We start from the raw sequence: 21651 nt of genomic DNA, 5'->3' as shown, positions 1-21651 counted from the left end.
GCTGCTTGCCATGTTGGACTCGAGAACAGAATCTGTCACACTTTAATTCTACAGACCATAACCTGCTTTCCTACCCTTCAGAAATCCTTACATCTCTATATTTACATATGTATTTTGGACAAAAAGGAGTCACATGCTAACCTGACAAGCTTAGGGAAGGCCTGTGTAACTCAGAGACCTACAATAACTGCAAAGGATGATCTGAAATTAAAATTTTTTTAACTAAAAAGCAGTTTATGGTGGATAGTCACTCTGTGGAGACCACACATCTCCTCATTGCTATTGAGTTAACTGTTGACTGTTAACTATCCTGCACCCACCTAAGTAAAAGAAGTATGTGTTTATCATTTTACTTTTTATTCAATCCCAGAGGTTTCCCTGCTTTGCTTTCTCCCACCTCCCTAATCTATCACCAATGGATTTCATGTAACCCACTTACTTCTCCTCTTTTGGTTATAATGTATAAGGTGCAAAACTGCCATTCTCCAGATCATTATCTCGATCTGTTGAGATTCTGCTTCCTGGCAATTCTCAACAGTTTGGCTTAAATAAACTCAAAAAATTCTTTACAGGTTTGAATGTTTCTTGCATTAACAGTATCTATGTGTAAAGAGAATGAAAAAGGTGAAAAACAAATTGATCATATCATTTACAATAAAAATGAGGAATGATAATAGGTGTGTGTGTGTGTGTGTGTGTGTGCGCGCGCGCACGTGCGCACGTGGGCAGAGAGCAAACCAACACTAATATAGCTGCAAGGAAGGGAGAGAGGGAGGGAGGGAGGGAGGGAGGGAAGAAGAAAAAAGAGAGAGAGAGAGAGAGAGAGAGAGAGGAAAGTGGGGAGAGGAAGGAAGCTAAATTAGGGGGAAATCTTGTTCCATGCTTCACATAGTTCTGTAAATCCCACGGGTCAAGGTTGCAGATACCTAAAGATAATCTCAGTAGGAAAAAAAATTCTAAGTATATGAGAGTAATTTTCACTTTACACAGAATGTCATAAAAAGCAGTTTTGCCACTTGGGATATAAAGCAGAATGTAATTCAGTTTCTTCTTATTGGGACCTTGTTTCCTTGTCACAGATCAGCTCTCATGTAATTCCACATGTATCAACACAGAGAAAGACCGTTCATGGCACACCTTTCTTAAGCAAAGAGAGACCACATCCTTGTTGTTTTAAAGTATTTGTTATTATTGTTTCTATTTAATCAGCCTTCACTGAATTAAGGGCACTGGGGTGAGGATGGTGAGGAAAGGAAGAGGGGCTGGACAGTGGTCTAAGGAGAGACAAGTATGAGGGACAAGGCAGTGAGGGGCCCTGGGAGAGTGCACTGTGGTCTCCAACAGGCCCTGAGTTACTCTGGAGGGATAACAGGGGTCCAGGCGGGGTCTCTGGCCACTCACTGAACCATGGCAGACGTGGTCTTCTCCTTGGAGGGAGAGGTCGGCACTGAATTCTCCCCTCGTAGCTTCCTCTCGGTTTCTTCCTCATCCTAAAACAAACAGGGGTGAGTCACCTCTTGGGGAGAAAAGGATGGGGCAGAGGCAGCTTCACAGAACTTGAAATCAGGAAAAGGAGAGGAAGGGAAAGGTAACAGAGGAAGGGGTGCTGGACAGAGATCTAGGACACAAGGGTAGGGAAAGTGGGAGAATGAAAGTAAATGAGGGTACCGAGAGGTAAAGGGCCCCGTGATGGGTCACAGTGATGGGTCACATTCCCCAGATAGCCAATGGCAAAGCTTAGCCCCGTGAAGAGCTTGAGGGAGGTGGAGCGTGACCTCTGAGAAGCAGTGTTCCCAGCCCCATGTTCCTCTCTGTTCCCAGGGCCTCACCGATGGGGACCACTCTGCCCCAGTGCCTCCCTAACAGCTCACCATGGGCTGGGAGCTCTGGCCACACAAGCTTCGAAGGCCCAGGCCCAGGGAAGCCAAGGATACAATGACTTGTAGGGCACAGACAGCCAGGAGCAGAATACGGATTCCTAGGAACAAGTTCTGGAGATAAGGGAAGAAAAAAGATTAGAATCTGGAGTCCACTTCTCTGATTCTGCTCTGAGTACCACCTAATCATCTCTTTTCCCCAAAGGAATCAGACTCTGCTCAACTAACTACTTCTTCCCACAAGAGCAGATTCCACCCCATTTGCTTGTCTGCCATGTGACCTTACCACCCACTATGAAGAAGTGCAGTCTATTTCTCTACCTTCCTAATGCTGCGACCCTTTAATACAGTTCCTCATGTTGTGGTGACCCCCAATTTCATTGTTACAAATTGAACATAATTAAAGCATAGTGATTAATCACAAAAACAATATGTAATTATATATGTGTTTTCCGATGGTCTTAGGCGACCCCTGTGAAAGGCCCGTTCGACCCCTAAGGGGGTCGAGACCCACAGGTTGAGAACCGATGCCCTAGAATGTGGAAGGACCTGTGATTGCTCTGACCAATAAAATACTGTAGAAATGACACTATGCCAATTATAGGGTAACCCTTAACTGGCCTGGCAGCTTCCATTCCTACCTCTTGGAGTGCTCACTGTGAGATGCTCTGAGTTGGAACCTAGTTACCTACTATGAGAAGCCCAAGCCACTGCAAGCTCTCTGCCTGACAGTCCCAGCTGAGCGCCCAGCACATCCATGGGAGTGCACCAACATGGATGTCCAGCCTTGTCCAGCCATCGGATGACTTTATTCCCCAACTGACATCTGACTGTGACTTAATGAGAAAACCCAAGTGAGGACTGCCCATCTGAGCCCACTCAACCCATAGACTGTGAGAAGTTGTAATGACCTGTAGATTTAAGCCACTGCATTTGAGAGAGGTGTGTTATGCAGCAGCAGATAACTGGAAAACCCACCCACCAGAAAAGACAGATGAGAGGTCCATGACACCCACTCCTAAATGTCTCTCATCTGCTTTGATTCAGGAAATATTCATGCCATGAGGGCCTGAGAAATGACTTTAGCTGAAGCTAAAACCTGAACCATAGACCTAGGATGAGGTCCAAGCTCAAAGAGCCTATATCTGTGCCCTCCAGTACCCAGTTCCTTAGGAACAAATGGCTGTGATGGGTCCCTGTCAGATGGGACCCCCCATTCTCACCTTCAGTAACTCCATAGAGATCTTACACTGATCCTCCCACCAATCTGAGTTTCGGTAACTTCTCCGCCTCCATCTGTAATCAGTGGTTGTGGTGGGAGGGGCTGGGCGATCACACACGGAGCTCAAGAGGTCGTCACTTTCCCAAGTTATGCTCTTCACACAGAGGACAATGGCAGCCAAGGCCGTGCCAATGCCAGCCAGGGTGAGCAGGCCTGACACCCGGCTCTAGAAGAGAGAGGTTCGAGATGCAGACTCTCTCTATTGATGGCAGAGCTGTGGGGTCCTGGCCTCAAAACTGTTTCCTCCCCAGTTTCCTGGCCCAGGAAACCCTCCAGGAAAAATCCAGGACCCAAAGGGGAGAGGAGAAGAAAACCAGAAGGGGGCAGGGGATAAGGTGGGGCAATGGGGGCCCGACTCACTGAAAGTATGCTCCGCTGCTTCTCATGGACGATGGTCCCAACTCCTGCTATAATAGCCTGAGAGAAAACACCAGGAAAGGCCTCCTAGTTACTCTCCTGAAATGATCTCTGACACCATCCTTCCCCCAACAGTTCCCACAACAGCCAGTTTGCAACATGATCCAAAGGACAGGCAAAGACACCTAGCAGATGGACCAGACTCCATACAACTGTCCCACCCTTCCCAACATTGCCTTAACGAGAAAAATGGAGAGTGGGAGGTTTTTGTTCATCCCTAAGAAGCTTCCTCTTGGCAAAGGGCATTCGGACTCAGGTTGTTGGTCTCTTCCCCAAAATCCTGACTCAGACCCAAAGGAATTTCTCTCCTGGCCCTTAACCAGTTGCCTCCCACTGAGCTCACAATCGCTTCCTTACTCACCACAGACCCTGCCCAGAAAGCGCAGCCTGAGCCACGCAGCTCAGTCCAGGGCCCAAAGTACAGAAACACTCCAAAGGCACAGCTCACAGCCCCCAGCAATATCTGGGTCACCTGCAAGACAGGGAAAAAGTCAGACCCCTTCCAATGAGCCCACGTACCCAGGAGCAGCCACCCAACTCCTTCTAGGTGCCTTTCCTCTCCTTTTCCTCTGTCCTGACCTCTCTGTAGCTCTGATTCTGAAAGATTCTGTTCCCTTAACATCCATGAGGTAGCATGTCCTGGTTCTCGCCAAACCCTCTGACACGCCAGGCTTTTGCCCTTCATTTCTTTTTCCTAAACACCACACTCTGTCATCCCACCTGATGGTTCTCCCTTGAGAATTCCATAATCCTGTCTAGATCCCCTGCAAGAAAAGAGTGTGGTTGGCTCACAGATTATAGGGGTCAGCTCCTTCAGGTCCCCTCATCTTTCACAGCCAAAGGCACCATCACAGACCAAGGTTAAGCAAGGTGGTGGTGCAGAGCCATTTCCACCTATCAGGGAACTCTGTAGTGGGCAGTCTGTGCTCCCCAGCTGCCCCCTGGGCTGGCAGAGACCTGTCAGGCCTACACCATTGTCTGATGCCTCCCCCTGCCCAATCCTGCTCCCTCTCTTTTTGTTTCATAGGTGGTTGGACCCCAATAAACCTATGCACACCTAACTCCGACTCATGTCTGCTTCCTGGAGAACCCAATTATCACAGCATCTTGGACATCACTGCCTGCATGCCCTGCCAGTATCTCGGAATTATCACATCCGAATCCCACACCCCACTCACACTCCCAACACCTGCCTCTCCTGACTTCCAGGGCTCCAACCTCCTGGTCACCCACATTCCAAGCCTCAGCATGTTCTTAGACTCCTCTCCTCCCTTGTAACCCAAGCCTCTTCGCTCCCAAGTCGTGGAGATATCATCCACAAAAGGTTTGGACTCTGCTTTTTCCTCGTCATTGCTGCCATGACCACACAGATGCAGACCTTCCACACTTGTTGCCTGGACAGCTCCTGGCTGTGAGGCAGCCTAAAGCCCAGGTTCCTGCTCAGAATCCACCCACAGCCCTTCCACTATCGAAGCTGATTCAGGAGGGGCAACTCACTGTCACTTGGGCTCTCAGCCCTGTGTCTACATTCTCAGTTGAACCATTCTCTTTACTCTGCCAGAACTTGCCCCGTGCACTCTGGCTTCTTTGCTCTGGCCATTCTCTTCGCCTACAGTTCCTTTTCTTCCTTTATCTGTCTAAACCCACTTCTCTATTCAAGGTCTAGGTCAGGTGCCAACTCCTGCAGGACATCTCCTTGCCTCCCAAGGACATCGCCTGCTCTACCTTTAATTCTAGGCATTTCTGTAGTTGTCTGATCCTTTGGTGGGTGCTGAACACTTGCAAGTTGTATAGCCCTGTGATTCTCTCCCAAATTGCCTATCACTTGGCCTTACCGGCAGGCCTCAGCCCATACAGTTTCAATTAAAATGAACACCTTCAGGGATCTTCCCCCAACCCCCACTCCCACCTCTGGCTGGGACTGACCCACTGCACCAAAGAAGAGTTCCTTCATTCCTTTCCATCCAAATCTCCATGGAGAAACTTCCAAACCTTCTTTACCCAAACAAGATGGGATACAAATAGTGAGTCCTCAATGGGAACTCGACCCACTTTCCTTTTTTGCATTCTATTGAAGAAGGAGAGTTATCGTCCTTGTCACCTGGCTTGCCCGCCTCTCCAGCCCACTCTTACCCCTCCTGCCAGTGGCCCATAGCTTATCCTGGTCGTGGGAGGGCTAGTGTCCCGAAAGCCAATGAAGAACTCCTTCAGGGAGCCCCCAGCTTTTAGTAGTTGTGTCAAAAACGATTCCTGGTGGATGTGGATATTGATGTGGGTGGGCTGCGACAGTATAGAGTCCACGTCGACCCCATTCACAGTCACCATGCTTTGAGCCATCCTGCCTGTTGGGGAGAAGATGTACAGAAATGAGGTCTGGGGACTGGGTGACATAACAAGGAATACACTGCATGAAGAAAAGTAGAGAAAACAGCCTCTTTATCAAGATCCCAAGGGTCTTCCCAGTGTTAGTATTAATGTCACAGTGACCTTGATCTGGGCTGCAAACCCAAATTGCCTCGGGAGCTCTGCACAGATTTTCCTGGGCCTCTCCCCAGAATGGCCTAACACAGTTTGTCTGGGTCTTGGGTTGGACAAAGAAAGGAATCTGTGTTATTTATTTCAGTGAGTTAGCATGTGCAGCTGAGCCTTGACCAACCAGGGTTTGAACTGCATGGGTCCACCTATACGTGGAATGTTTTTTTCAATTAACCCTGTAAATGTATTTTCTGTCCCTTATGATTCTCTAATAACATTTTTTTTCTTTAGCTTACTTTATTTAAAAATAGAGCATATATAATACATGTAGTATACAAAATATGTGTTCATCGGCTGCTTCTATTATTGGTAAGGTTTCTGGTCAATATTATGCTCTTAGTTAAGTTTTGGGGAGTCAAAAATTATATGTGAATTTTCAATTGCACCAGAGATCAGTGCTCCTACCCACCACATTGTTTGAGCGTCAACTGTGTGTTTACACATAATAGTTTCATATGGTTAAAAATTTCAAAAGACATGAAAGGGTACACTTGTAAGACCCTCTGTCCCTTCTTTCTCTCACAGCCACTTAGTTGCCTTCCAGATGGCATTTTCCTACAGTGACATTTTTTGCATATAAAAGCATGTAAAAATATCCTTTCCCCACAAAGGGCAGGATACTGCACACACTATACTGTACAATGATTTATTCCCAGAACCAATTCAAAATAATCCTGCATCAGTCTACAAAATGCTTCTTCACTCATTTGTATAGCTGCATAGCATCCCATTGTCTGAATGCATCGTAAGTTTTTAAGCACTCCCCTATAGATAGCCATTTTTTTTTCCTCACAAATAACGTGGAATTGACAGATCAGTGGGAACGTACATGCAATCCCCATGCAGAAACAAAGTCAAGAGTGTTCACTGCCCCTGCCCATGGCCAGCAGAAGGTGTCAGCAAACCGCTGAATCTTTTTCCACTGTATAGCAGGAAAATTACATTGCATTGTAGATTTTAATCATTTTTATCCAATAAAACACTCCTTTCTAAATGTATACATCAACTACTTTTGACAAATTTGTGCATTTGTTAAACCACAACTACAATAAAGATATAGAGCATTTCTATGTTGCAAAAGTTCCCTAATGTCCCCTCTCCAGTCAACCCCCAACCCCTGGCCCCAGGCAACCTCTGAGCTGCTTTCTGTGACTAATCTGTGGTTACCTTGTGATGATTGAGGTTGGTCATCTCTTCACATGTTTAAGAGTCATTTTTATTCTTCTGTTGTGAGTGCTCCATTCATACGTTTCCTCCTCAGTTTACTTTTTTTTTTTTTTTTGGTCTGTATAGGAGTTTGGGTTTTTTTTATTGTTTTATTGCTTAAAGTATTACAGAGCGTATAGGAGTTTTATTGTATGTTCAAAAAAATTACCATCTGTGACATGAGTTACAACTATTTCTTTACAATCTGTGATTTATTTTTGGACCTTGCTTATATTTTCATGCAAAGTTTTCCATCTTTTTTGGGCGGTTGCATCATACTTAAAAAGAAAGTCCCGTTTCAAGATGATAAAGGAAATCTTTTGTGTGTGTTTTCTAAGTGGTTTTAGGCTTTCAGTGATGTTGATCCATCAGGACTATTTCTTGTCAGTTGGAAGACATGGGTTGGGCTTCTCTTTCCAGGTGGTTAACATCTGAAGGGTAAGTTCTGTCTGTGGAGTCTTTCTTCCATCCATTTAAATGCTCCCCCGAGAGCTCACTTTCCGTTTCCACCAGAGGCTGCATTTCCTTGTTTTGCAAGCTGTTCTTCAGAATAAAGTTTCTCCTTTCACCACACCCCAGGCTGAGGACACCTGTTCGTACTGGATTTGATGTCGTGTCCCTTTGTTGACAAAGTGATGGGCACTCAGTTGCCTCTAACCTGCTGTTGTGATGAACATCTTTGTGCCTGACCCTGTGTGAACCTGGACTCAAGTTTCCCTGGAATGGATTAGTGAATCATATTCATTTCCATTTTCTCTATGTCCAGTCTGGATCAATTGCCCACCAATTCATGTAGCTTCTCATTAGCATCAAGAAGTCCTTTCTGCTATTTGGGAGACTGCTGTTCAAGACGATGGCATATGTAAAGGCTGCACTCGCCTCCTCCCATGTCCACACCAAAGTTACAACTAAACTACAGAGCAACCATCATTCAGAACCACCTGAATGGAAGTCCTGTAATGAGAATGTACAGAAGAAGCCACATTGAGACTAGTAGGAGGGCAGAGACACAGATGGGCTGGTCCCATATCCTCCTGTTTAAATCCAGAGGGATATCTCAGCTGTGGAGGTTCCCCCTGAGGAGTGAGGGGTCCAAGCCCCACATTGGGACCCCAATCCCAGGGTTCCAGTGCTGGGAAGAGAAGTCCCCATAACTTCTGGCTGTAAAAACCAGCGGGGATTGAGACTAAGGGAGATGGAGGCTACTGAAGCCCCAGGCAGTTCTTCTCTTTTTTTAAAAAAAAAAATATATATATATTATTGATTTTTTTTAGAGAGCAGGGGAAAGGGCTAGAGAGTCAGAAACATTGATGAGAGAGAAACATCCATCAGCTGCCTCCTGCACACTCCCCACTGGGGATGTGCCCACAACCAAGGTACATGCCCTTGACCGGAATCGAACCTGGGACCCTTCAGTCCGCAGGCCAATGCTCTATCCACTGAGCAAAACCGGTTCGGGCCAGGCAGTTCTTCTTAAAGGACCCATGCACAGACTTACTCTGACTCACTCTGAGCTCCAGTGCTGGGGCAGCAGCTCAAAAAGTGAGGGAAATACAGGAAGGAAGTGAATTATCTGGCTTCAGGACAAGGGCTAAAGGGGCAGCTTTCTCCCAGACAGAAGTGCTGGCAGAGGCCATTGTTCCTTTACTGAGACCTCCACCCACGGAGCCAGCAAGTGGGCACCATATCTGAGTCTCCATCAACCTGGTTCATGCTGTTTGCCACATCCTGGTGATTCCCTGAGACCCCACCCAACTTGAATGACCAAGAATGCCCTCTATCTCTTACTAAGCAAACCCAAGCCTGGCACTAGTGGCAGCCAGCCTTGGTTCATAGCTTGGCCTCTCCCAGGCACCTCCAATCTCAGCAAAAGCAGCAACTACCTGTAGGTCAGTTTGTAGCTCATTCCAGGCGGCCCTGGACAGGGCACATGCAGCCACTGACCTTGCCTGAACCAGAGGCCCCTCCCAAGAGGCCCCAGAACCAACAAACCTGGTGGCCAGCTCAGACCACACTAGAGCACCACACAACCACCTCCACAAATGACATACCAAGAGAGAGGACTTTGCAGGCACCAGAGCCTCACTAACGTAAATCCTGCTCCATGATGTCAGCCCCTGCACAACAGCAACTCAGCTATAGTCACAGCCAGTGCTCACAGTCCATCAAAGTGAGAGTCAATCCCTCCCATTGACATGCCAACAGCAATAAAGGTTCAACTACAATAGGAAGGCACACCCAGCCCACACAAGGTAATACTCCTGGAGCACCTGGATCAAGTGACCAGGTAGACTGCCCCACTAGGCCCTACAGGACACCTATTACATAAGGCCACTCTACCAACACTGGGAGACATAGCAGCTTCACCTAATACATAGAAACAAACACAGGGAGGCAGTCAAGATGAGGACACAAAAAAACATGTTCCAAATGAAAGAAGAGGACAAAACTTCAGAAAAATAACTACACAAAATGGAGACAAGCAAGTTACCAGATAAGGAGTTCAAAACACTGTTTACAATGATGTTCAATGAACTTAGTGAGAACTTTAACAAAGGGTTATGAAACATAAGAAAAGGAGATAGAAAACATAAAAAAAGAATCAGTAAGAAATGAAAGATACAACAATTGTAATGAAGAATATGTTACAGGGAATCAACAGTATATAAGATGAAGCAGAGGATTAAAACAGTGATTTGGAAGACAAGGTATAGGGAACCATCCAATCAGAACAGCAAAAAGAAAAAAATAATTTTTTAAAATGAGGATAGTTTAAGGGACCTGTGAACAACATCAAGTATAACAACATTGATATCATAGGGAAAAGAGAGAGCAAGGGATTGAGAACATATTTGAAGAAATAATGACAAAAAACTTCCCTAACTTAGCCCTAGTTGGTTTGGCTCAGTGGATAAAGTGTCAGCCTATGGACTGGAGGGAAGGCGTGGCTCAGTGGTTAAGGGTCTGCCCATGAACCAGGAGGTTTGATTCCGTTTAGGGCACATGCCCAGGTTTCAGTATCAATTCCCCCAGGGCATGCAGGAGGCAGCCAATTGATGTTTCTTTCTCATTGATGTTTCTATAATCAGTTAAAAAATGTTTAAGGTGAAATTTAAAAATAATAATTCCATTATAATAACTACATATGGTGTCAGATGGATACTAGTCCTATTGAGGTGATCATTTCATAAATTATATAAATGTCTAATCACTATGTTGTAAACCTAATATAATATTATATGTCAACTGTAGTTGAAAAATAAAAATTATTTTTAAAAAAATAAAATAAAAATGCTCCCTGAACAAAAATGAAATTGTCATAGGAATTTAGGTTTATTTTAATCTTTTTTTTTTCTCATAAAATGCCCTTTTTCTTTATTTACACACAACTGAACAATGAGTTCCCATTCACTAATTCTGCACTACAACATTTTCTGTAATGGATACTGTAATGTCATGAAGATTAGAATTCTGAAATGAAAATAATATTGCTACTTTGTTGTTAACCAATTCTTATAATGTCATTTTCAAAATGATGCATATGATTTCAACAAAGCTATATGACTCAACAGATATGCCAGCATGACTTTTACTTCATTTGTCTCATAGAAAACCTATCCCAACCAGATAAAAGCCACTCAGCAAGGAAGGGCTTAAAATGGCTAAAACTTTCCATAACTAATCCTCAAATTAATTGAAAAAAAAATTAATGAAGATCTGCCACCTAAATTGCAAATAAAAGTATTTGGAATTGTCCAAATTATTATAAACTAGAGGCCTGGTGCACAAAAATTTGTGCACTGGCGGGGGATGGGGGATGGGAGGGGGTGTGTCCCTCAGCCCCACTTGTACCCTCTCACAGTCTGGGACCCCTTGGGAGATAACCACCTGCTGGCTTAGGCCTGCTACCCGGGAGGCAGATGGCAGGCCTGATCCCTCAGTGCCTGCCCCGCCTCCCCGGGTCTCGCACACGGCAGGGCCAATTCGGGGGTTGGGGCGCTGCCCCAGGTTGGTTCAAACACAGTACGCCCAGGCGGGCCGGCCAATCACTGCTGCCCCACCCAGCCACCCCTGGTCAGGTTGCACACGGACACCCGCCGCCCCGGGTCGCAGATAGCAGGCCCAGATGGTGGTGGGGCTGGCGGGATGGCGCTGTCCCGCCCTGCCTGCAGTATGCAAGTTAGCTGCCATCTTTGTTGGCAGTTAATTTGCATATTGTGCTGATTAGCCAATGGAAGGCGTAGCAAAGGTATGGTCAATTACCATGTTTATCTATTATTAGATAGGATTATGTCTCATGGGTTACAGTCTGAATTGTGTCCCCCCAAAATTCAAATGTTAAACTCCCAACCCCAGCACTTCAGAATGTAACCATACTTAGAGATTCTGCTACAATGAGGCAGTTAATTGCTAAGGCAATCTGACTGGGTCCTTAATAAGAACAGGGAGAGATATCAGGGACCCACAAGCACAGAGGGACAGCCATGTGAAGAGGCAACAAGAGGAGAGAAGCATTGAGAGAAACCAAACCTGCCAACACCTCCATCTGGGACTTCCACCCCCAGAACTATGAGAAAAACCACTCAGACTGTGCCCTCTACCTCTTACTCTCCCAGAGAAGAACGATCATCAATGGCTGGTGGCAGCTGCAAAAGCAACACCAAAAGCCGGCTTCACGCTCAGGAGAGAACACTGTGCCTCCTCCTCATGGTTTCGGGTGCTCTACACATTCAGAGAAACTTCTCTAGTGACAAACTATAGAAATGATCCCTGAAAGTATAGTCTTAACCTGGGGGTGGGGGCTTTTCCAAAGCGAACGAAACCCACACATACCATAGTGATGGTGACTTTTTCCAACTGTGCTATTTTACCCACACATATATTGGCCTGAGTTTTCTCAAAACCTTTTCACTCTCAAAGCTTGACCTATTTTAATCTTGATATTTTACCCATTGGTGTGTCTGATGAGTCATGCCAAATTTTAATTATGACTATTGAGTGGTGCCCGACCAGGGACTGAGTTCTGGAACCAGGGCCTGAGTTTTGGCCGTAACAAGTGACGCCAGAGCAGGCCCCTTTGGCCGTAACAAATGGCGTCTGAACAGGCCTGAGTTTGGGGAAATTTTAAAAAGGTGGTCAGGTGAAAGGAGGCTCCAAGGCGCGCACATTAAGGTAAGCTCAAAAGAAAAAAGAAAGAAAAGAAAAGAAAGTAAGTTTAAAGAGCAAAAGTGAGATATGGCCATAAAACAAAAAGGTAGGGAGCCGAAGTGTGGTAATATTAGCTCGGTGTAAAACTTGGGAAATTCAGGAAATAAGCTGTAAAAAATAAGCGGTAGAAATAAGCTGTTTAAGTAAGAAATAAGTAGAAATACGCGGTAGAAATAGAGAGTAAGTTTGAAAAGCAAAAGTAAGAAGACCAAAAAACAAAATAAGGTAGGGAGCCGAAGTGTGGTAAAATTAGTTCGGTGTAAAACATGGGACTAATGCTTAATCGAAGCATTTTTAAAGTAAGCGTTTTTTTAAATTTCTAAATAGAAATAAGTGGTAGAAATAAGCAGTAGAAATAAATGGAATAAACGTTAGGAAATAAGTGGTAGAAAATAAGATATCTCTTAGGTTTTGTTAAGCTAAAGATAGGTAAGATAGAAATAAGCTGTAGAAATAGAGAAATAAGTAGAAATAAGAGCTGTAGGTATAGAGAAATAAGTAGAAATAAGCAGTAGAAATAAGGGGTAGAAAGTAAGCAACAAGAAGCAAGTGGTAGAAAACAGGCAGTAGAAAATAAGTAATTAGGAGGTACAAAATAAGGTAGAAATCTCTTAGGTTTTGTTTAAGCCACTGTAAAGCAGAAGATGGCTGTGGTTGATGTTTAAGGAAGTAATTTTATTTTAGACCTCGATTGTAAGCTCTTGCAGCAGTTGCATTGTTTCTAGGCTTTGGTTATCTTTGCTTGTGTGACCAGATAGCTCCCTGGGACTTTGGGTCTGTGTGAGACACCAGACTGAGAGTTGAAGGTCTCCAGGTCGTTTCCATGCAGCAGCGGCTAAAGAAAGAAGCTGAGAAGGAACCAGACTTCCAACTGCGTGGATGGGGCTGATTTGACTGGGACTGGTGTGGACTCAGTGCCAGGGTCAACCGCCCAAACAGCCTGATCCAGGGGACTGGTTTTGCATCAACGACATCTTTGCATCGGTGAGGTATCAGCATGGAGTCAGCTGAAGAAGATGGCAACTGAGGCCAAGCAAATGTTAGAAAAGCAAGTGGAAGCTATGCGAGCGTTGGTGAACTACCAGTTTTCTGTAAAATCTTGCGGAGCTAAAATCTAAGGACTTCGAGTAAGATGTCCTGAAAATGTTGACATGTTTGTAACTTGGTTTTGCATTGGTATTGCTTTGTTATTAGCCAGAATTTTGTTCTCCTTTTAACATTTCTGTTTATGGTTTTGTTAATAACCAGGGGTTTGTTTTGATGTTTTGATTATGTTGAATAATTTATTTAGAGTTTTTTGGATAATGTAGATAGGCGTGTTTAAAAACAAAAGTAAAGGGGGAGATGTGGGGTGCGGTTACGGTGGTTTGGCCAGGTTCAAGCTTCGGACTAATGAAAGGACAGGGTCCTCTCATTGCCACGTGCAAGTCCCAGCTGGAAGGGCAGGGCTCTCCCAGCACAATCATAGCCAACGGCTGTGGTTGTAAGCTTGAACCTATGGTCCAAACACGTAGCCCCATGTGCCTTGTGATAGAGTTCAGGTGCATATAGTTGAGTGAGGTTGAGACTCACGAGAATGCTGTAAACAACGTGATCACTCCTCTACTTTGCCTCGTGGCATCTGCTATAAAATAAAGACACGGCTTGTGGGCGCGGGCGCTGTCTCCTCATCAGGGAGCAGCGTCCCACCGAGATGCAGCTTTCATTCTCTTGTCTGTCTTTTCTCAATCCTTTCACACACACACACACACACACACACACACACACTCAAGATCACTGAACCAGGCTGAGCTGGCATGGCACATAAGACGCCCTGGGGCTGAGTATGCCATGGCTGTGCCGGCTCCCCACAATTGAGTTTAATATGTAGTTGAGCTATTTCACAACAACCCCCTCCCCCATATTATTTTTTTCCACAGCCATTTTTGCTAGATTGCTTTATGTCTAATCATATGCACATTAGAATCAACTTGCCTAGTTCCAAAAGAAATCCTCTGTGGGTGATTCTAGCAGACATCCTACTTAAGTCTCACTGTTTCTATCGTGACATTATTCAACAGCAGCAATCACAGCAATCCTAAAGTCTTCCCATTTGTATTTATGTGCTTTTGAGAGCAGGTCCACTCTCGCCTACCTGGCCTCCTTTGAAGTAAAAAGTACAGGTGGTTGACAATTCTGTAGACACACACGGAGCTTCTAACTTTTTCACAGACGCACGCAAGGAAGTCCAGCCCGGATTCCAACTTCCCTGTAGGCCTGGGTGTCAGCATCATGTTGCAGCCTTGAACATGCCTCAGCTCCAGCTCCCTCTGAGTCCCCTGGGTACCCCATCCCACTCCAACTCCTGGATCAGCCTAGCACCCTGCTCTTCCTCCAAACCAGGCCAGCCCCATGAAGATTCCCCACCCACACCATACTGTCTCTAGGCTATGGGCTCTTCCCTGCTGCCAGCTCCCCCTGGAGCTGGGGAGAGGGGATCAGGATCCCCTGGAGTCGAGGAGAGAGGACCAGGCCACATCCTGGGCCCTCCACTTTGGGCTCCACTCTGGAGGAATCTTTCACCGCCCAACCGCCTGAGCCTCAGCCACCCCACCCAGAATAAAGGCTTGAGGCACTGGCACATACCAGGCACAGCCCCCCTCCCTCCCAGCCAATCCTATGGGAACCAGGAATGGGGAGAGAATGGCATCCTGTGAAACAGAATGGGGCTTTAGAGATTGGTCTGGGGGACTCAGAGAGAGACAGAGATCCTGCAGTGAGGGGCCACCTGGGCTGTAAGGGGCCTTGCTCACCTGCTGTCCCCTGGGAGTCGGCACCCCACAGAGCAGGGCTGGGAGAGGCTGGCCTGGACTTGAAGACCTGCTTCCGTGGGAGGGAGAAGAACTGACAGAAGGGGGAGAGGAGGTAGGGTCTGACCTTCAGCGTCACAACTTCCCAGAAAACAGCTGGGGCAGGGGCCCTTCTTGGGGGGGCTTCTGACTTGAGCAGATAATCAGGCGGCTAGAGACGGCAGAGCACACACAGACACAAACACACTCGCACACTCGCACACTGGTACCTACTCAGATTGCACACACACTGGGGTGAACACACCCACAGCACAGGCAAAGCCATCTGGCTCCTGTTGATCCACTCAACCCTGGAAAACCCCAGAGGGGCCCCTTTGTCCCAGCTGGATGCTAGGAAACTGTTGTTAAAGCCCAACCACCCCCTTCCTGCCACTCCTTCTTGCCGCTAGGCTCATCACCTTCCTCTCCCTCAGCCTGGTCTCCGTGCTCAGCTCCTCCAGGCCTCCCTGCTCCAGTAGCCTCCGATTCCTGGGGAGCTTAGGTGAGGCAACCCCCAGCCCCGGCCCTTTCCCACAGACCTGCTCACAGGACCCCTCTCCAGGGGAATTCATCCTGCTGCCCCTCACAGCCTCTGCAGCCTCACCCCGGAGAACTTGCTGGGAGGGAGGGAGGGAGGGAGGGAGGGAGGGAGGGAGGGAGGGAGGGAGGGAACAACAATGACATAGAGAATGTGACTCCAGGAAGGTGGCAAGAGTGGATGCCACCTGTGTCCTGTTTGATGCCAAGTCAGTCTGCCCTTTTAACTCCACCTTCACCCACAATGCTGTCCTTCCCGGGGGTGGAGGAGCTTCACCAGGCCCCACACGGCTAGCTGAGTGGCCACTGGTGGAGAGGGAGGTCTGAGGGGCTGAGAGGTGTCCCCAGGCCCAGCTGCAGCAGCAGAAGCTCAACAGGCAGCAAGGACTGGGGTTCTGTCCTGTAGCCTGAAGGCCTAGGAAAAGGCTGAGAGAGGATCCGGAGTGGGGGCTGCAATGGCGCCAAGGGAGCAGAGAGGGGAGATGTGAGGGAGGCAGGCACTGCTTGGTCCAGACCCTGAGGCCGTAGGACAGAGCAGATCCGAGATGAAGGGGGAGGTTCCAGGGGCTGCCCTGCCACAACACCTCTCACCCCTGGAGAGGGGCCCAGGAAGGTTGTTCTGGGACCGGGGGCCTCTGCCAGTCCCCAACTCCAGTAGAATCTGTGAAAACCTGCCAACTTTTTCTCCAGGCAGATGTCCACGACCATGGGGACAGCAGAAGGGGGTGAGGTGGCCCCTGGGGCCCCCAAGCCCACCCACATCGACGTGCACATCCACCAGGAGCCTGTGCTGAACCTGAGCTGCCTGCAGTGGCCTTCTGCCCCCAACACCATCCCCTGGACCCCAGGACACAGACGGCTGCTCGTGGCCTCCTGGGTGAGCAGGGCTGCTGCGGGGGTGGGGGACCCAGGCCTCCATATCAGAAAAGGAGAGGTGCCCGCTCTCGCCACGTTCACTCTCTGCCAGCCTCAATCTGAATAGGACATCGAGTCTGTTGTATCTAATGCCTAGAAACTCATTCCCCTGTGCTCTGTTTCTGGCTTTCTTCATCACTAACTGGCCTTCCTGGTGAAAACTGTAGGTAGGGTACACTGTGGGCTAGAGAGCTGACCACTGAAAGTCCCAGCCTGTGGAACCCTGATCCCAGCCTCTCTCCTGGGCCGGACGCAGCATGGCCGGCACCCCTCCCTCTGCCTCCTGTCCCTCCCCCACCTCTCTTCTTCTACCTTCCTCTCTTTCTCTTGCATGGGGTTCTCACAGTGAACACCTGGAACAGCAGGACCTTAAAGCTTCTCTGAGATTTGGAGGCCAGGTTCTCAAGCTCTTCATCTTTCAGGTGGTGCAGGTCGTGCTGGGGCTGATGAGTGGGGTCCTGGGAGGACTTGGCTGCCTCACATTCCATGAACATTACCCGTATTCCATGGCCAGATGGGTCGTTGGCATCTGGACAGGGGTTGTGGTGAGTGGGGCCAGAGGATGGTGGGCGGGTCGGTGGACCTGTCAGAAGGGACTGCCCAACACCATCAATACAGCCACTATCAATGTGGTACTGCGGAATGTTGGCAACCCAAAAGACCCTAAGTTCTCGAGGCTGATCCCTGTTTCTACAGACGAGAAAAGAACCAGTCCAGCCGGTATGGCTCAGTGTTTGAGTGTCGACCTATGAATCAGGAGGTCATGGTTTGATTCCTAATCCAGGCACATGCCCAGGTTGCAGGCTTGATCCCCAGTGTGGGACTTGCAGGAGGCAGCCAATCAATGACTCTCTCATCATTGATGTTTCTCTCTCTCTCTCTCTCCCTCTCCCTTCCTCTCTGAAATCAATAATTTAAAAAAAAAATTTTTTTTAAAGAGCCAAGGAAAGTAGTGGCATAAGTCAACTGTCCCGGATCCCTGCCCAGGGCGTCCCCCACCAAGCTGGCCGCCTCTCCCCACTTTCAACAGCAAATATAAACTGAGAAAGGAGCCGGAGCGGGGCTGTGATGATCTAGTCACTTGCATAGAGATGGGGAGGCATCCTGTGCTGCAGGGTGTAGGCCCACAAAGAAGGGGCACCTCCTAGTCCTTTCACACTGCCCTCTGCAGGTTCTGCACCACAGGGACTGTGTGGGTGTCATTGACGGACAACGGCTAATGTCAACAGGTGGGAGGGGGTGCGATCTGCAATGGCAGCTTGGTGGGCAGGTCATGGTGGGATTGAAGCCCTTTGGCAAACTCACACACACTCACAGAATAACAGCAAAATGAATTTATTGAAAGAGGGGCCAAAGTCATCATGTATCCAACGGATGGACCAGACTTCCTGTTCTGTGAACTCAGGAGCAGAGCAATGTGGGAACAGGCGCCAACCTGAGGAGGGCAGACTCATCCTGAACTGAGAGCTTCTCCAACAGCCCAGGTCTTCCACCTGAACTTGCAGAAAGCACCTGGTGTGGCTTAAAAAGAGAAGGGCTTTGTAGAAAGAAGAGAGGGTTCACACCTGGCTTGACCACTAGTACCTTTAATGTCACTAAAACAGAGGGTCCCGCAGCCTGAGGTATCATCCAGCCCTCCACACCCTCACTGCTACTTTCCCGCACAAACTTAACTCAAAACTCCCAGCCCACATATGTTCTGGGGCAGGGCCAGCTCTACAGACTGTGAGAGTTACAGAGGGACAGAGACACAGGCAGCTAGAAGGGCTTATGTGTGCCATCTTTCCCCAGGCTGTGCTGGCTGGAGTCGTATGCTTCCTCTACGAGAAATGGGGTGGCACCTGCTGGGTGAGTTTGGGGAAGGGCAGAAGCTGGAGGCCGCCCCAAATCTCTCTCCCGCCCCTTTGAACCCCCCTCCCCCTCATTGGTCCCCAAGGGAGAATGAATCATGAGGTCTCCCTGTCTCCTCTTCATCCCAGGCCCTGCTGAGGACCCTGCTCACCCTGGCAGCTTTCGCCACAGCCATTACTGCCATCTACACTGGGGCTTATTATTTCCAGGAATTAAGCCATGAGTTCTATCAGGCATTGTGTACAAGCGCCCCCTCCTGGGAGCCTACCCGCTCCCCTTGGGAGCCTACCCACCCCACCAGCTCTCCTGAAGAAGCCAACAGGCAGCACCTGTGCCTGTCCTACCTGCGCCTGGTCAAGGTAGGTGGGCAAGGGAGAGGAGCAGCACAGACAATGCTTCTATAGCAGTGATGGCGAACCTTTTGAGCTCGGTGTGTCAGCACTTTGAAAAACCCTAACTTGACTCTGGTGCCGTGTCACATATAGAAATTTTTTGATATTTGCAACCATAGTAAAACAAAGATTTATATTTTTGATATTTATTTTATATATTTAAATGCCATTTAACAAAGAAAAATCAACCAAAAAAATAAGTTCACGTGTCACCTCTGACACGAGTGTCATAGGTTTGCCATCACTGTTCTATAGCAACAAGAAGACTGTCCATCCAAAACAGTGTCACCTCTTCTGCACCAAGCTTGACTACTGTCACCACAGATGATGGTGTTGGACAAACAGAAACAGTTCCTGCAGTTGTGGATATCACAGCCTAGTGGGAACACAAACACTGAAACAACAATAAGTAAATCAATATCGCCAGTGTGTGCGGTGCTGCAAAGGCATGAATGCACCTTTTCCCTGGGTCTGGTCACGTTCAGGTCAGCTGGGAAACCAAATCATAGCCCAAGCCTGTCCCTGTTCAGATGAGGATGCTGAGGCTCAAGGAGAGGACCTCTGGGTGCTCTTATACACTAGACCTGTTGACCCCACCGCACACAGCGCTCCTTCCTCAGTCCCCTCCAGCCCCCTACAGACTTGGGATGACAGGGTGGAGGGTGACTGTGTGTCAGTGATGAGGCTGAGGACAGATCACAGATGGTTGCTCTGGTGCCTGCAGCTTTGCTCCTCTGTTCTCAGGCCCTGTCCATGGGCCTTAGGGCCATGCTGTTGAGTATCTGGGTTCTGCTGTTTCTGACTTCTCTGACCCCCATGTTTCTGTACTTCTGGAGAAGAAGACTCCAACCCAAGGAGGTGAGTCCCTAGCATATGTGTCTGTGTGTTTAGGGCAGGAGGTTATGCAGCTAGGAGATAGAATGGAGAGAAAAGGCCCCGTGACAGTGAGTCCCAAGAACATCGTACCTGTCTTTCTACCCCAGTGGTGGCCCAGCCCAGAGAGACACTGTCCCTGACCACGTAGTGCCCAGGCCAAAGACCCCAGGAAGCCAGGGAAGTCCATATCCATGGTAGGACTTTGGGGCTCTTTGCATTTGGTACCATGAGGTTGAGGATGGATCTGGTTGGCCCCAGAACTAAGCTGCCTTTGAGGAGAGAATTTGTGCTTCCTCTCCCCCTCTGGGTTGGCTCTCGTCCTCCTCCTCCTCCTTTTCCTCCTCCTCCTCCTCATCTTCTTCTTCCTCCCTTAGGAAAAAGACCAGAAGCCACTGCTGGGAGCAAGTAAAATCTAGCCCTGCCTCTCCTGAGTACTCATGCCTGGAGCTCCTTCTGCACCCATGTCCCTGCATCTGACTCCTGGAATAAGAGCCAGACCAAGGAAATGAAACCCTCCAGTGGCCCCAGTTGTCCTGCCCCACAGCCACGGCCACAGCCACAGCCCTGCTCCACCACCCCTCACAGTGCCTCTCACCCATTTCTTTTACACCTCCACCATCCTGCCCCACTTCATGTCCCCTCTTGAGCAGTGATGATAATAAACTCTTACATTGTTGCTCCCAGCTTCTCGCTTAATTATTCCAGTGAATTTCCCTTGGCTGGGGAGGCAGTGGAGAATGAGCCAAGAGTGAACCCATTCCCGGCGTCTAGAGTTGCTGGCCCACTGTATTTTTATAAACGTCATCCATGTACTATTTACAAGAAACATGTCTAAAACAAGGATACAGAAAGATTGAGAGTAAGAGGATGGAAAACATTTATAACAAATAAATTGGTACAGCTCTGTTAAAATCAGACGTTAAGGCAAACAGCATTCCTAGAGATAAAGTGATCAGTCTTGCCGGCATTCTCTCCTTCCTTCTTCCAATTCATTCCTTCCCTCCTGGGACCAGGACCCCATCCCTCCAGCTGGAGGAGCCATATTATGGCCAGGAGGATAAGTCAGAGCCATGGTGCAAGAGGAAGACCCAAGGAGCCTGGCCTTCTATAGCACAACAGAACATGCCCACCTTTGGCTTACCTTTGAATATCTTTATATGAGATAAAGTAATTCCATGCTGATTTTTTAAAAAGAAAAAATTTTTCTTTTTAAACCATTTATAATGGCAAAAAAACAATAGGGATAAAGTTAGCTAGGACTAAATCTAAACAGTCAAGTCATTAATAAAACCATAAGACATTGTTGGAAAATATTTATGAATCCTATCTAATAAAAGAGAAAGATGCAAATTGACCATGGCCCCGAACGCTTCCCATTGGCTAATCAGGGAGATATGCAAATTAACTGCCAACCAAGATGGCGGCCAGCAGCCAGGCACTGAAGCGAACAGGAGGCTTGCTTGCTCCAGTGACGGAAGAAGCCAAGGTTCCCTGCCTGCTGCTGCCGGCCGGCCTCTGAGCTGCAGTTTAAGAAACATTGTTACAAATATAGAAGATAAACAAACTCCAGAAACCTGCTTTCAGCCAGCCGGGCTTCAGCCAGCAGGATGGCAACAGTGTTACAATTATAGAACCCAAACAAACCCAGATCCCTGCTTTCAGCAGCGGAGGTCTCATAGTTGGAGCCAAGCCTCAGAGCTAAAACCGGCTCTCAGCTCCAGTGACAG

At 47.9% G+C, this 21651-nt stretch overlaps 2 protein-coding genes and 1 non-coding gene across 8 annotated transcripts; 1 reads left to right on the top strand and 2 right to left on the bottom strand.

The window, feature by feature from the left end:
• Positions 1 to 1165: 1165 nt before the first annotated feature.
• Positions 1166 to 15523, bottom strand: TMEM176B (transmembrane protein 176B). 4 transcript variants are annotated; one of them, XM_070423670.1, is made up of 8 exons: positions 15318 to 15373; positions 14660 to 14781; positions 5710 to 5918; positions 3938 to 4048; positions 3520 to 3576; positions 3101 to 3325; positions 1872 to 1991; positions 1166 to 1490 (listed from the first exon to the last, which is right to left on the bottom strand). In XM_070423670.1, the coding sequence occupies exons 3-8, from the start codon at positions 5911 to 5913 to the stop codon at positions 1398 to 1400; spliced, it is 810 nt and encodes a 269-aa protein (XP_070279771.1). In that variant the 5' UTR covers positions 5914 to 5918; positions 14660 to 14781; positions 15318 to 15373; the 3' UTR covers positions 1166 to 1397. The 4 variants fall into 4 exon arrangements, with proteins under 4 accessions (XP_070279771.1, XP_070279773.1, XP_070279770.1 ...); XM_070423672.1 differs by lacking the exons at positions 14660 to 14781; positions 15318 to 15373 and adding an exon at positions 15442 to 15523; XM_070423669.1 differs by lacking the exon at positions 14660 to 14781 and having other exon boundaries at positions 15318 to 15408.
• LOC139017155 (small nucleolar RNA U3) lies at positions 11896 to 12103 on the bottom strand. Its single transcript, XR_011472809.1, has one exon. It is a non-coding gene; the product is annotated as a small nucleolar RNA U3 (small nucleolar RNA).
• Positions 15524 to 15738: 215 nt separating the features above from the next.
• TMEM176A (transmembrane protein 176A) lies at positions 15739 to 20607 on the top strand. 3 transcript variants are annotated; one of them, XM_070423676.1, is made up of 7 exons: positions 15739 to 15855; positions 16581 to 16767; positions 17228 to 17350; positions 18597 to 18653; positions 18785 to 19015; positions 19888 to 19906; positions 20299 to 20607. In XM_070423676.1, exons 2-7 carry the CDS (start codon positions 16585 to 16587, stop codon positions 20331 to 20333), a joined length of 648 nt encoding a protein of 215 aa, XP_070279777.1. In that variant the 5' UTR covers positions 15739 to 15855; positions 16581 to 16584; the 3' UTR covers positions 20334 to 20607. The 3 variants fall into 3 exon arrangements, with proteins under 3 accessions (XP_070279777.1, XP_070279776.1, XP_070279775.1); XM_070423675.1 differs by having other exon boundaries at positions 15740 to 15855; positions 16585 to 16767; positions 19793 to 19906; XM_070423674.1 differs by having other exon boundaries at positions 15741 to 15855; positions 19793 to 19906.
• The last annotated feature ends 1044 nt before the right edge of the window (positions 20608 to 21651 follow it).

This window comes from Myotis yumanensis, unplaced genomic scaffold, assembly GCF_028538775.1.
Source record: "Myotis yumanensis isolate MYYU_CA2020_CCGP unplaced genomic scaffold, mMyoYum1.0.hap1 SCAF_9, whole genome shotgun sequence".
NCBI classification, from domain to species: Eukaryota; Metazoa; Chordata; class Mammalia; order Chiroptera; family Vespertilionidae; genus Myotis; species Myotis yumanensis.
This window is presented reverse-complemented; position numbering and strand designations above follow the sequence as displayed.

What these genes read in the sequence shown, in the direction of transcription:
- TMEM176B (XM_070423672.1), bottom strand. Translation starts at nt 5,913, where the DNA reads ATGGCTCAAAGCATGGTGACTGTGAATGGGGTCGACGTGGACTCTATA. An exon ending in ATGGGCCACTGGCAGGAGGG is followed by an intron (nt 4,049 to 5,709) that starts GTAAGAGTGGGC and finishes CCTGTCTTGCAG; the next exon opens with GTGACCCAGATATTGCTGGG. An exon ending in AGCAGCGGAGCATACTTTCA is followed by an intron (nt 3,326 to 3,519) that starts GTGAGTCGGGCC and finishes TCTCTCTTCTAG; the next exon opens with AGCCGGGTGTCAGGCCTGCT.
- TMEM176A (XM_070423675.1), top strand. Translation starts at nt 16,585, where the DNA reads ATGTCCACGACCATGGGGACAGCAGAAGGGGGTGAGGTGGCCCCTGGG. An exon ending in GCATCTGGACAGGGGTTGTG is followed by an intron (nt 17,351 to 18,596) that starts GTGAGTGGGGCC and finishes ATCTTTCCCCAG; the next exon opens with GCTGTGCTGGCTGGAGTCGT. An exon ending in AATGGGGTGGCACCTGCTGG is followed by an intron (nt 18,654 to 18,784) that starts GTGAGTTTGGGG and finishes TCTTCATCCCAG; the next exon opens with GCCCTGCTGAGGACCCTGCT.